The sequence below is a fragment of the Poecilia reticulata genome, linkage group LG14, assembly GCF_000633615.1.
Source record: "Poecilia reticulata strain Guanapo linkage group LG14, Guppy_female_1.0+MT, whole genome shotgun sequence".
Taxonomy (NCBI): Eukaryota; Metazoa; Chordata; class Actinopteri; order Cyprinodontiformes; family Poeciliidae; genus Poecilia; species Poecilia reticulata.
This window is the reverse complement of record NC_024344.1, coordinates 16,933,515-16,948,103: the sequence shown is the minus strand read 5'-3', so window position 1 is coordinate 16,948,103 and position 14,589 is coordinate 16,933,515. Positions and strand designations below refer to the sequence as shown.

The following is a 14,589-nucleotide window of genomic DNA, read 5'->3' as shown; positions in this document are numbered from 1 at the left end:
GTGTGCGTGTGTGTGTGCGTGTGTGTGTGTGTGTGGCGTGTTTGTCCATCTGCTGTCGTCCATCAGGTCGCCAGGTGAGACCCCCAGCAGGGGTTCGCAGCGTCAGGGCAGCTGCTGCAGCTCCCGAAGCATCTCCCTGTCCTCCACTCGGAGCACCTCTAAATCCCCCTCCAGGTAGACTCTTTAACACACACACACGTGCGTGTGTGCACGCTCCTTTTGTACGCACTGTGAAATCGGTCTGACTGGGCGGTTGCCCTGGTGACCGACGGTGTCTCTCTCTCTCTCGCTCTTTCTTTCCCTCGGGGGAAAGATTAGGAGACAAATTGGGCTCCTCGACGTGTCTTTTAATAATGCGCTTTGAATGGTTGCAATATCTCACTCCGCATTCCTGCTTGATGAAAAAGTATTCAGTGTCAGTCACGTTGTTACTCAGCCCATGTTGGACTGAATGGTTCACTCTCTTCTTTGACCGTATTCCAATTAAAAATGTCTTCATCTAATTTTTTCCCCCTTTTCTCAGGTTCTGCTTTAGTTTCCTTCACAAAAGTTCATTCAAATATGTTCTGCTCTTAGTGTCAAAGTAAGTTTTTGCCTCTGTTTTTTTTTTTTTTCTATTTCTACTGACTCTGCTAGAGTGTCCTAAAGTTTGTTGGAGTTCTCCTTTATCTGACAATATAAAAAAAGAGTCCTGTTTAATGTTAAGTATTTTTTTAGCTTTACTTCTTGACGATCTGAGCGTTTTCTCTATTATTTGTTTTCATTGTTTTCAGAGCTCCTTGTTCTCTGGTTTTAAATTTAAAAGCTCCAACCATTTAAATGTGAAGCACAATAAGTGCATTAAAAGCTTGCGGAGCAGCTGATGTCTGCCAGAAGGCTTTTACAATTAAGATCTTTATAGTGTCTGCGTGTGGAGGATAGTTTCTTTTTAAATACTGCTAGAATTTAACACTGATAAGCTGCATAATTATGATTACAAGAAGTTCTGGAGCTGAACGCCACATAAATATGAATCAGGTAGAAGAAATTCCCCTGTGATGTTCCAGAAACATTAGCAAACCTGCTCTAGCAGCCCTTTCTGCTCTACATTTACAGTAACATCGCCTCTCATTGCCTCCAATTCCAGCTTTAAGCTGACATAGATCACCTCTTTGATTTTGACAAAAAACCTTTTAAAATCCGCTTGATAATCGATCTTGCAAAATCCGTACATCTCTGGCAAGAACACTTCATACTCTGGATGCTCAGTGCTGCATGTTTGAAACTCGGTGTGAGCCGTCATTATGTCCTGTTATTTTCACATGAACGGATGCAAACTGGGCCCTCGGTTTGTCTGGGGTTGACAGACAAACCCACTGTGTCATGACCAGGCTTGTATTAACTAACTACATTTACTTGAGAAACGTTTTGGAAAAATGTACAAACCAGGACAGAGTTAATTAATTAGAGTTCTGGGATTAGCGCTTGTTAAATGCGACAAGCGACATTCCCTTCTGCATGTTCTGTTTCAGAAAGTGTGTATTTTTGCACCACCCATTCACACAGTTTTTTGTTAATGCTTCCAAAAACAATTCAAACACCTTCTGCACTTTGCACTAGGAAAGTTTGCGCTTCGCTATGCAGCCTTGGGAAATAACTATTTTTAAAGTTCAGCTCTCGGGGTACGTTCGCACCATCCCCGTTTAGTTCGCTTCAGTCGAACTCTGGTTGGTTTGTCTGGACTCCAGTCCGTTTGGGAGGTGTGTGGATGGGCAGTTAAACTCTGATGTGGACCCAAGCAAGCAAATTCTGGTCTGCCTAAAAGCGTAGGTCTCACTTCGGTTGAAGTAACTCTGCTGCATGTGTGAATGCCAAGTGGACCGGAAACCGCTCCAAGAGTAGGAAGCGAACTGTAGCACATGGCATTCTGGGTAAATACAATCAAAACGAACGCATGTGTCTGGCACTAGCGAAGAAATGGCTCGTGGTCTTTTACCAAAGACAAAAAAAAAATCCTACAACTGCTAAAATCTGACTCCTGACATTTTGTGAAGCAGGAAGTTGTGATCGTCTCTTCTTAGCAGTTTTTGCATCTTTCCTTCTGTGGTTCTTGGAGCAGCGCCACCACAGGCGAGGGAGTACCTGCTCATTCAAGGAGTTCGGTTTGTTTGACTTAGCGCAGTGAGAAAGTGAACCGCAGCAGCTGAGCGTGTAACAAATGTTGCAGTTTTGGTCCCTAATTGAACCAAGTCTACCAGACTTACCCCACACAAATATTTTACATGCTTTAATTCATTTATATTTTCGCCCAGAAGTGAAAAGCAGTTTGTAAACCAGCCTGTGCTTTTGTTTTCTCTTCCAGACTGACCTCCAAGCACAGGACGGACGGACAGAAGGTGTCGGCCGCGTCACCGGCTCCGAACAATCCCGCCAAGTGGCACAACGGGGACCACACCCGGCGGAGCCGCAACGGCAAGGCGGCCAGATTCACACACGCCGAGGGCGAGAAAGGGAATGATGTATGTAATCTCTTCTACTTTGACCCCACACCCCCCACCCCAACCTCCACCCACCACACCTTCAGTGGTCTCTGCCACAGTCTCTGCAAAGCGCTCGACTTGCTCTCCCGCGTTGGTTCACATCAGCTCTCGTCAGCTAGACGCGAGGATTAGGAAGATTTAGCTGTGAACTTTTCTCAGGTTTTTCTGGGATGTAAACAAGGTCTGGAGATTATTAACACAAATATTTTTGACATGTAGAAGGCCCTATGTGTGAAACTTGCTGCTCCTGCTGCTTTGTTTCTTTCACTTCTCTGTCATCATGTTGTTTTTTTTATTGATTTTTTTGTCTCTTTGGTAGATTTTGGTTTTTTTTTTTGTTTGCTTGTTTGTTTCTATGTCGGTGTTCTGCCAGTGACACAGTAAGGGAGCAAAGATGGAAGATTCCTAGGCTTTTCGTCAGTACACAAGTGTACGACACCCTGGATGGTAAATTTAAACACGCACGAATCGTACCAAATAAACAGGTGACTAATAATCTCTAAATTAAGCAGCTGCTGTCTTAACAAATATTGGAGGAAAATAAACAAGTTAAACATTTGCTGTGTCACATTTTAATGGTTGAAAATGCAACGCTGTTTCAAAAAAAAAAACTGATAATGCAGAATGGGACAGTAAATCATTTTTACAATTAGTTATTTTTATGGTTTATATGTTTTATAGACAGATATCAGTTTTTTTTCCTCTCATAAATGAATCATTTCGCCGTTGTTTTTACTTCAGGGAACAGCAAACACATCCATGAGGGGTACTGCTTCTGCTGTGGGACCCAAACCCAGATAAATACTAAATAAAACATGCAGATCTCCAAGAATAAGGAGAGTGTGCAAAAAATAAAATTATGTGACGGAGAAGGACGAGGAGAGATGGGAGGAAACGTAACTACAGATCATCTGACATAAACTCTCTTTGCACCGAGTCTTTAACTTCTCTAAATGCAATGAGGCTTTTATTTGAAATGCGCTTTCAGACAAATTGTTGAACAATTACAAGGAGATAATAAAACTTTGCTGTTTAAAAGTACCAAGAAAAGCAAAACAATAGGTATGAAATGAAGGCCAAGTGGACAAGTGGGTCTTTAAATTAATAATTATTGACACAAAATAGTTTTTAAACATTGCCTATGGCTACATTTCACTTGAGGGTAGTCATAGCTACTCTGAATGCCGGGTTCTGTCATTGGATGTATTGAGAAAGATATGAGAATTTAGTTTAACGTTCGAGACAAGAAAAGCAGCCCAGCATACCAACTCTTTTAGAAACAGAGCCAAGCCACAACAGTAAAACATGGTGTGGGTGGTGGGATGGTCTGGGACGCGTCACTGTCTCACGATCTGGACAGTTTGCTGTAATTGATGACATTCATTCATGAAAACCTTCCAAGATGGCTGAAGGAAATCAGTCCACAAAGAGGAGTGAGTTGAAGTCCCTCATATTGATGTAAAAAACTATTTGCTAAAGCGTCGTGGTGAATGTTTGCAGTAGTTTCTCAATCATTTATAACATAAATATATGATTACTTTTGATTTTTGATATCAAACCTTGTTTGTCTGATGATGAAACAGCAGAAATCTGCAGGAGGAAAAATACATTTTGCATTTTCTATTCAAATATGACACAGTAAATGCAAAGCTAGTGTGAAACAAACTTGTGTTTATGGGTCCTATGTATTTTTTTTATTTATAACAAAACAAATATGCACAGAATGCTCCTAAAGCGTAAAGAGTCACGTATCAGACAACCGGTCCTTGTTTGTTTCCTCCAATGAGCTCTAAACTCCTGCGTTCATTTCTGAAACCTCCTCCCTCCTATAAACGGATCATTAAAGCTGCAGCAGGCTCCCAGGAGACGTGGGAATGAATTTAAAAGGCCTCAGTCGCAGGGGGGATCCAACAGCAGCTGATTGTGAAATACCATTTCTTTGATGAAAATGTCTCTAAATTTGGCTGCACGCACTGTAAACACTTCCTCCTGAGAACTGAAATCCCCGTTTTTCTACTCCAGCTTGCATGTGTCTAAAAGGTCTCATCTGATCCCTGTTCCCCCCCCCTTTTTTTCCTCTCTCTGCTTGTTTCATTCATTGCTGTTTTTATGTTTTCTTCCCCCTTATTGGTTTACATAATATTTGCCCGTGAATAAATGCCCAAATCTCTCTTGTCTTGTCTATGTAAAAAGCGCTCATATGCTTTGGAACTGGATCAAGTAGGTTAACTGGGTACGTGTCATAGTTTCTTCTTGTCAATGCAGTTGTCTTTTTTCTAAAGGAGATAGTTCCTCTTCTCTTCCAGGCATCCGACAGCTCCGCCAGGCGTTAAACACATGCTCCTCCTTACCGCTACTGCACCTCACCATTTCAGTGTGCACGTTTCCAAAAGGTGGCAGGAGCCGGTCGCTTTCTAACTCGTGCGTTGAAAAGTCTCTAAAGAAGTGGGGATGGAGTAAAAGAGGAGCATGTGATTTGGTCACGATTTTTCTGGCAGCATCTTTAATAGATAATCTGATGCTGCCACTATGTAACACAGCCGAGAGTTAGAAGAGTTTAAAAAAAGCTACAGTGTCTGACTGAGACGACAGATTCTTGATCTAACCGATGTTTGATTTTCTTTTCAATTTTTTTTATTTTTTTATTTCTGAAGCTGTGTGATTCTTTGGTTTTCTATCAGCACAGTTTGTGTCCCTTTGGAGCCGTCTAGCCACCATGCAGGAGGCAGAACTTGAAGCAGCAGCTAACAAATAGAACCACACATCAGTCACTCCTCCCTTTATGACAAACCTAAAACATGTTCAAATAAGAGATTTTGCAGCAAAAAGTAAGGAATACACTTGAAAATTTCTCATATTTTGTCACATTACAACTTCTAATGCATTTTATTAGAATTTGGCCCGATCAGGTAACAGAAACCTTTACACTGCAAAGAGGCATTTTTACCATCAGATGTTTTGAAAAAGAAAACTTCTCATTTTTGATAAATAAATAGAGTTAGAGGACTTAAAATAAAATGAAAACCAACATAAGGCGATTGCAAAAGTAAGACAGATACATTGTCTTATATAGGATGTTATATTGGAAAACGATGTGGGGAAAAAAAGTCAAGGGACCAAAATACAGCTGAGAACTTGTGGTTTGACTTCAAATTTGAGCTATTTTGCAAAAACGAACGTGCAAAAGTGCCACTGTCTATGTGTGCAAAGCTGGTTTCATATAGGAGCCAAAGGTAAATAGAAAGATGGATGGGTAGATGCACAAAAATAAGTTTTGTTGCTACAACGTTTTTGAAACGCTTGCAAAGTGGAAATAAGACAAATCATTAGGCAAAATTGATTCTTTTTGTTTAAAACTCTGCAGCTGGTGGTTCAGGCAGACATGCAGCCCATAATCTGGTGAATTATGACATCACATCAAGGACGACCTTAACAGAAAACATGCAAGCAGATTGGCTTTTTTTTATTTTTTATTTTTAGCTTGGTAGATGAAATGTGAGCCTCACATTGTCCTCCTACGGAAGCTGGGTGTGTGACACTTTTCCAGCCACAGGGGGGCGCTAGAGGGTTAATTTCTGATCAGAGCTGCAGACTGAACCCACAGAGATTCACAAATAATTTATAACTTTCTAAAAAGTACTTTATGACACAGCGTTTTCAAAGGCAACACTTTTGCTCCTGCTTGTCCCCGTTTCCCCACGGCGGTCTGCCTCCTGCATGGTGGACGGACGGGTCTGAAAAGGAGCCACTTCTGTTTTCCCTCCTTATTAAGGAGTATCCAAAAAAAAAAAACAATAAATAAATAAATCGACAGCCTCAAATAACTTTGGCATCTAACACCTTTATTAACACGAGTGATGTTAAAAAGGGACCCGAGCCATTTGAGGTGTAAGCTTTGGAGAGCAGATTGCTCTTTGCTGCTGCAGTCCTGCTAGTAGTTTTAAACATATTAAATGCTAAAAAGGGTTTTTGTAATGGAGCTGGGCCAGCATCTAAAACGTCCTGCTCTGGCTCACTGCTGCTGGAGAAGCCCCCAGGGCCAAAATGTGACTGGGGTCCCTTTGAAATGTGCTGACTCTTTAGTTTGTCCATCTTAGCAGTGACTTCCTCCTCCAACACTCTCTGCCTTCTTCCTCCTCCACCTCCACCTCCTCCTCCTCCTCCTCCTCCTCCTCCTCCTCCTACTCCTCATCCTCTGCTACCTGTTCATCTGCGTCCAGCGTGACTCACGTCTCACTCTCGTTATTTTTCTTCCCACATCTTTCACATCAGCCAGCTCAGCATGCCCTCCTCCTCTTCCTCCTCCTCTTTCACCTCCTCCTCCTCCCTCGCTCCACTAATCTAATTAACTCTGTCCCTCTATCCTCCCCTGTTTTGATACAAATATGGCTGCATTTGTACAAGCGAAAAAGACAGCAAATCATGTAGTCTCTAGTTTCATTCTTTGTTTCTGATTTTAGTTTGCTTTTGAATTCCGTCTGGATTCTTCTTTTTTATTTTATTTTTTTTTCCCCTCTATTTTCTTTTGACTTTTTGTTTTGTTTTATTCCTCCTCAGTCTCTGGACTCAAATATGTAGCTGTGATACTAAAAGAGGTCATTGTCTTTTTCCCATTTCGCTGCGGAGAACATTCCTTTCTCCCTTTTTTTTTCTTTTTTTCTTTCTTTCCTTTTTTTGTTGATATTGCATACGTGTCACTGGTTGAAATGGAAGGTAGGTAACGCTTTGCCTACGCACGTGATCTTTATGCAGATGAGAATGTGACAAGCACCCTAGCCTGAGTGACGTCAATGTTTCTCTCTCTCTTTCTCTTCCTCTTTCTTTCTGTTGTTGACCAATGATCTCTAACTAAATCAGTCTGACTTCATCAATTATGATTTGACTCGTGAGAGATTGGATTACATAGAGCTCTGGTTTTTCTCTTTACTCCTTAGCCTCATTCAGACGTCCACTATCCCGCTCTTATCTTCCAGGTCCCATTACTTAACTTTACTTTTCTTTCTGTTTTTGGTAGAATGCATTCTGTTTGTCTGGCATTTCTCTGTTTGTTGGTGAGTTAGCACATTCGTCTGATGAGTTCCTCCATATTTATTTATTTATTTTTATTTTTATTTCTTTTCCGACAGTTTCTGACCGCCATCACAATCACCAGTGGTTGCATATTTTCTGACTTACGCCGCTTAGTTGTCTTCTCTCCCGTGGAAAAACGTCTTCTCTTTCTGCAGCAATCAGTCGGTGCTTTTTGTCCTTTCTTTAGTTTTACCGAGCTGTTCAGCCCGTTGATAATGCATGCTGAAGATCCTGCTAAATTTGCTTTATATGAAACACACTTTGGAGGTTTGCTCTCTTTCTATCTTTTGTTTATTCTTTTTTTCTTAATAGCAGAGTGCATTAAGAGTTGTAGCTCCTAAGCCCTCGTGAATCTCTAATCTAGGCTTTATTGTTGCTGAAAGCTTAAAATACAAGACACTGTTTAAAGGATAATGTCGACATCGACGTTTTGTTTTGTTTCCTCCTACCAACAAATCCTTTGAAAAGACCAAAGCTAATGTTTGTGTTTCTTAGTTGGTCCCTATGGAGCCTCAGATGCATTCAGCCCTTAAAGAAGCTCCAGATTGTTTATTGTTTTTCAAAGCCATAATAGTCCTTGTTGGTAAAATATTTTTTTCCTGCAAAGTACATTTTAAGAAAAATCTTTTAAAAACTCATAGTATTGTTTGGGATTCATCTTCACCTGGGTATGGGGTTGAATTTTATCGCGATATTTTGTGGCATTATTGCGATTACAATAAAAATTAAGATTTAAAAAAAAAATCTAATGGCTGTGACCTCATAGCACCGCAAACACAAATACTGTCTCTGAACAAAAGCTTCAAATTCAAAACAGGCTTTTTCAGGACACCAGTTACTTGGAGAAGAGTTATTTATGTCATTTTTGTTCAAATTTTATTTGAGAAAGGTCTTTTGTTACCAGATGACTTCAATCTGGTTATTAAGTAACTGATATGAACATTAATATTTTACTTGTAAAATAATATTGAGGGCAGTGGGAAAAAAAATCTGTAGTTAAATACAGGATCTGACTTTCATGAACTACCTTCACAGAGTTTCAAGCTACAGACAAGCTGACGTTGGCATCAGTGCTGAAGCCTGATATTAGCATCTCTATTGTAAACACTACAAACACCAAAACAACCAAAACATCATCAGAGTTTCTAGAGAAGAAAGTTCCAGATGTGTCTGATGGAAAGAACCGTTGTTCATAAGGTAACACGAATAAACAGCAGCTAATAGGTGCTTTAGTTTGGACATATGTCTTTCAGACTCGTTTGACATGATGGATTATTTGTTCGTTTTGGTCCTTTCAATGGGTTTGTTCACATAAAAACAAACAACAAAAAAAAGCTTTCCCACATTTTGTCATATTACAAACTTCAGTGTATTATACGAATGTTTGGGTCTATCAAAGTGTATGACTGTACAGTAGAAGGGGAAGCAAGCAAAAAAAAAAAATATTTGCCATTGAAAATTTCAGAATGGCCGCCACAGTTGTCACAGATAAATACTTTGTGTCAAATTATGCATAACTGGACCCATAAAAAATAATTATGTTGTTATTTTTGTTGCTAGACAACTTTTCAAGACGGACACCGTGGTTGTCCTGGAATTAGATGAATGTGTTTGGTGTCAAACCGCGTATAGCTATGCACATTTTGAACCATAGAAATTAAATATATTTTATTGCTCATTGTTTGATTTATGGTTACAGTAAAGAATATTATACATTTGCACTGAAATAAGTAGCTGATATTGCTAGTGGTGGTCACAGCTAACCTACAAGAAACGTAGCTCTGCTAACGCTAATCAGCTAAACATATAAGAAACAAGTGGAAGCTAATGCTAACCATGAAGATGACTGTCGCTCAGTAACTTCATTAATTTAAAGTTGTATGAATATGACGGCCAAAGTCAAAAACATATAGTGTTGCATAAAGTTCATCCAAGTTGTGAAAATGGGTAACATCTTTATGCCAATAATTACTTTAAAAGGTTAAAAGAACGGCAGCCATTTTGAAAAACAGCTGTCATCCTGAAATCGAAGAGGAAAACATGAAAAACACACGAGCATACAAACTGTTATGCTTGTTTCTGCATTTGTAATATTTTAAAGTAATATGCTGCACTGCGTGGCTAAGACCTGCTCATCTTCTCAAGCTACAAACGCAGAGAAAGTAGAGAAACAGACAAGCAGTTTTCAATAAGTCATGTAGGAAACACCATAAACATGTTGATCTGATCAGCCAACGAAAATCATTTTATGTTGCACTACTTGGTGTTAGCCTGTCTCATAAAGCCCAAATATGAACTGTTTTTGTTTGTGATATGGCACAATGTGGAAAGGACTTTGGATACTTTTGCAGGACTTTCTGTAATAAAACCAGCCTTACCCTTGCAAACAGTGGTCTATAATTGTAACTGTATTTTTTATTTTAAGAACTGCTTTTCATTGAAAAAGGTTACATTTCTACTCTTCTATCACTACAATGGAGGTTTGCCAGCTCCAGCAATCTTGGATGAAATGCTCCGTAGCTTTATGCTGGAGCAGCTCTCTGGAAATAAAGACGGCTGTTTTTGTAAGAATCAAAGTCCTGGATTAAGGGGCTCCATGACCCTCAGATGCTGAAGTAGGTAACATCCAAACATTCCGGGTCCTCTGCAGACAGAGAGAGAGAGAGTCTTATTTCACCTTTGAACCAGGCGGCTGCTGCGTGACTTTAGGAAAGCGCCCGGGTCCGGAGGATTTACGCTCTGTGTGAGGGACTCCCTGCACATTGTGGTTTCTCCTCTTTGCTTTTCAGTTCTTTTCTCTTGATTTCCATGCATTGTCTCATGAGTCACTGGCAGGGAAGGGTTTTGTGTCTTTTTCTCTTGCATTTTGTGAATCTAATGATGCACTTATGTTGCCCCACTTTTCCCTTTTCTTCATACCTTACCTACTAAAGGAGGGAATACCACTTTATTGGTAAGTGGATGTTAACCAGAAGGGAGTTAAACAAGAGTAATCATTAAAAAAAAGAAAAAAAAAGAAAAAAAAAAACAAAGAAAATGGGTCGCTGTTCACATCTCAGCAAATGTTCTCAGGAAACACACAGAGAAAATTGAGTAGCAGTCAGTTTGTTTTCTGATTCAACTGATTCAATAATTGTGATCTTTATTTTGTTCCTTCCATTTCTGTGATGTTTCGTCAAGTTGTCTTCTCTTCCTGTTTTGTTTCATTTTTATTTTTTTAGCCATTACTAAAAAAAAAACTAAAAAAAAACAAAAAAAACTGAAGAAGTCCTCTTTCTATTCTCCAGAATCTGTAGCTCTGTACTTTCTGCCTCTGCTCTAAAACTTACTTGGTTCACTTTTTCTTTATTCCCTCTCTCTTCCTAGTTCTTTTGTTTGTTTTTGCGATTCTTATTTTTTATTTTTTTTCCAACTCATTATGGTTTTGCATGTCAAGTATTGCATGCGCTGCACCATAGAGGACTATCTATAAGCCATATGGAGAAAACCTAGATCTTTTTTCTTTTAGATGTTTACCTTCTTTTGGCAAGTAAACCGTAGCTCTTTATCACCAGCCTGAAAACTTTCTGATGCTATTTTTGTCCTATTTCTTTTTTTTTTTTTTTTTTTTTTTCCTTTGTTGGTCATAATTTCTCTGCAGAAGCTGCGTCTGCTGAATGCAAGCTCTGCAGGCAACCAGTCTACTTTACTAAAAGAGCAAAAGCTCCACAGCGCCCCCAGCAGGAACCAAGCCGGAGAGGCTGGGAGTGTGGACGGCAAGATCGCAGCTGTCGGGAGCTCCTTAACTCAGACGTCTGGGAGGAGAGGCGGCCAGAGAGGCCAGAGAAGGAGCTCCCACTCCCCCGATCACAGCAGCGACTCGGCCCACTCCCAGCACAACCACGCTCACAAAGGGAGGACGTCCCGTCATCAGCGAAGGCGAGTCATTTTCTAGATTCGCTCACCGGTCAGCCTTCCTTCCGCAGGGTTGTTAAAATTTGTTGCTTTCTGGTAAGAGGTTAACAGAGTAATGCATTTTAATAATTTTCTGTTCCTCTTGATTTTAAAATGAAGTATCCAGAATAGAAACTTTCACTACTTAATGGAATAGATCTGTGKGGGGGGGGGGGGGGGGGGGATGGACGTACAGCATAAACAACTGTTAATGAAAGGGTTGAAAAATGACATTTTCTGTGAATCTACAGATGGATGTTTTTATTCAATATTGGGGGAAGTGGGAGAAATATGCCCGAAAATGTATGTCTAATTTTATTTCAGATGAATGAGGGACTACATAAAGTACAAAAATTTAACTTTATTTTTTTTCGTTAGAAAATGTCTTATTTATTATGGTACATATTAATGTTCCTTTTCTGCTTGTTTTTTTTATATTGCTTTTTACAAGAAAACAATGTACAAGTTATAAAGGAGAAAGACTTGATGGGAGAATATTTATTCATTTTTTGCTCTGTCAATTTACATTTTTGGATCGATCTGCTTGTTTGCATTGTGGCTAAAAAGTGTCGGTTGTGTGTTTCATTTGATTTATTGATTTTATTTCAGACACGAAAGTCAACAAAACAGACTACATATTTACATTAATAAACCCCCAAAAAATGAATTAATTAAATTGTTGCATTTTCCCTCAGGACAAAAGGCGGCCACTCCTCCAAGCGTCACAACCGCTCTAACCGCGGTCCGGCGCATCACAAGAGCCCGTCGGTGTCTCCGGGACGCCACTCACACGTGTCAGGTAGGAAGAACGACGAGTCTCGGAGCAAAGCCAACCTCCGGCAGCGCAGCAGCTCCTGGAGCAGCGGCCGCTCGTCCTCGCGCTCGGCCTCCAGAGACAAGGGCACCGGCAAGGTCAAGTCCCCTCACAGCAGACAAAACGTGTCCAGGTGAGACCCAGCGGGCCCGGCGGGACCAAGGACTCGCCGTCTAGATTCGTTCCGCTGCTGCCGCTCTGACGGCCGACTGTCTGTCATGCAGAGAAAAGGACAGCGCCAACCGCTCCGACACCGACAGCCGAGCTCGGCGCCGCTCACGCAGCTACTCGCCCATCAGGAAGAGAAGGAGGGATTCCCCCAGCTTCATGGAGGCTCGGAGGATCACCAGGTAACCTGGCCTTCTTATCACCAGAGTAAACATCCTGGTTTCTATCATGGGACATCCACAGCCTTTAAATATGTCCTGCTCATTTTATGTCCGAGGTGTTCAGCAGCTTCAAGAGACGCCATGCAAAAGGAATTAGAAGGAGGAAACTTGGACTTTTTAACATATTTCAGGTTAATCTTTAGTGGATCATTATGGACAGTATAGATCAGACATTTGCCTAATTACACAAATAGAAAGGAAAAACTGTAAACTATGTCCAGGAAAAGTAAATGATTCAATCTGATGGGTTTCCTTAGAAACCTTTGAAACCCTAATTTATCATACTGAGCTATTTGATCAGTCGGAATGTAAGCATGATTGAATTGAAATTATTGTTTTTTTTGAGACGACCTTTGTTGTGAATTAGCGCTATATAAATCTAAATGAATTGAACTGAATTAAAAAATAGACCAACTGCTTCAGGACTGACTGAACCAAAATATGTATTTGATGTATGCATAATTTTTTTCCAGATGCCATATCAGGGTAAAAAAACAAACTCTGGCTCTTGAGGAAAGTGGCGTGAGGCCCCCGGTTTATGGTGAAGCTATCTATGTTTTCCCAGCAGTGCAGATTTGGGGGCAATGAGAGGTTTAGAAACGCAGCTTGTAGCCACTGTGGTCAAAAAGCAGTGGAGTTGGAGTTTTTTGTGAAGGTTTTTTGTTTTTACCTTACCAACCGCACCACTCTATGTAATACTTTGGTAATGAGAAAACCTTTCATAGGTCACCAGTTAAAATTAAACCGGATAATGTTGATTTGCACGTAGGAGCAGGATTGGTTTCTAAATACCGACAGATTTCAGCCGATTTCTTGGGTTTCTATGCCTTTTCCTCATTCGTACTATAATTTTTTCTATGTGATTGCAATTTATTACACATAATTTATGGATCAATGTTGAGTTCTTGGTTCAATTTGATTTCAAAGATTTAATTTAATCCCAATAGGAATATTAGAAATATTTTTACTGAGAAAAACAACATGTTAGGCATCATTTTCATCTGCCATATGTTTGGTTTCTTCTTCACTTTAAAGGATTATTTTCTTTAATTTTCATAAGTCCTACTTATTGTATTGTTTCTTGTAATCAGTTACTTGCACAGGAAGAAAGGAAGATTCCCCCACTTCTGTTAAATCCACTTGGCTGTTTCTCTCCCTGTTCATGTGAAAGCGTTGACGGACTTAATGAGTGAAATGAGTGTACCTTGTCATGTTTGCTTCAGTCCTAAAGGTCCTCGCACGGAGACAACGGGATGCTGCTGAATTCAAATGCCGCAGGCTTGTTGCCCTGGTAACAGTTGCTGTGCAGCAGAGCCCTGCTAGTCTGACCCCTGAAGCTCAGCTGAACATCAAACCATCAGAGCTCCCCTGAGTAAACCTGGACTCATCTTATTTTTTTCTTTGTCCTTCCTCTTTTTCTTCATCACATCTCTGAAACTCACAGTTCGGTTCTGAAGCTACACCCCACTGACATCACGCACTAATGCTGCAGCGCCGGGACGCAAACATTAAAATGCTATCAAGGTCTATTTACTCAGCAGATGAAGGTTCTGTTGAACGTTTATTTTATGATTCCTCTTAAAATCTTCTGACCTGACATAAACTCCTTCAAACCACAGAGCTGCCTGGACTTTTCCAATAAATGTTGTAATGTTGTCAAACTCAGGAATTAATATAAAATGACAGGCAATTAAAAACAGTTGAAAATGTTTCTGAGTTCATTATGTTAGCTATTTGTTACAATATTTTGACATTAATAAACTGTTCAGCAAACATCCATGTCTATTTCGGATATGCACCTACCAAAGATTCTGTGCACAATTAAATATTTCTAATCTTCTGGAATATTGTGAGGAACTACATT

The 14,589-nt window shown here is 40.2% G+C and overlaps 1 protein-coding gene across 4 annotated transcripts in view; it reads left to right on the top strand.

Annotated features, from left to right (window-relative positions):
• srrm3 (serine/arginine repetitive matrix 3) overlaps positions 1-14,589 on the top strand; it is an 83,972-nt gene that overhangs the window by 66,466 nt on the left and 2,917 nt on the right. For 2 of the 4 annotated variants that reach the window (XM_008428133.2, XM_008428134.2), the window contains exons 9-13: positions 67-174; positions 2,342-2,498; positions 11,230-11,507; positions 12,218-12,469; positions 12,561-12,686. In XM_008428133.2, coding sequence (XP_008426355.1) covers positions 67-174; positions 2,342-2,498; positions 11,230-11,507; positions 12,218-12,469; positions 12,561-12,686 — 921 coding nt within the window. Of the gene's footprint in view, positions 1-66; positions 175-2,341; positions 2,499-11,229; positions 11,508-12,217; positions 12,470-12,560; positions 12,687-13,948; positions 14,098-14,589 lie in introns of all 4 variants that reach the window. The other 2 variants (XR_535402.2, XM_008428135.2) reach the window with 2 other exon arrangements.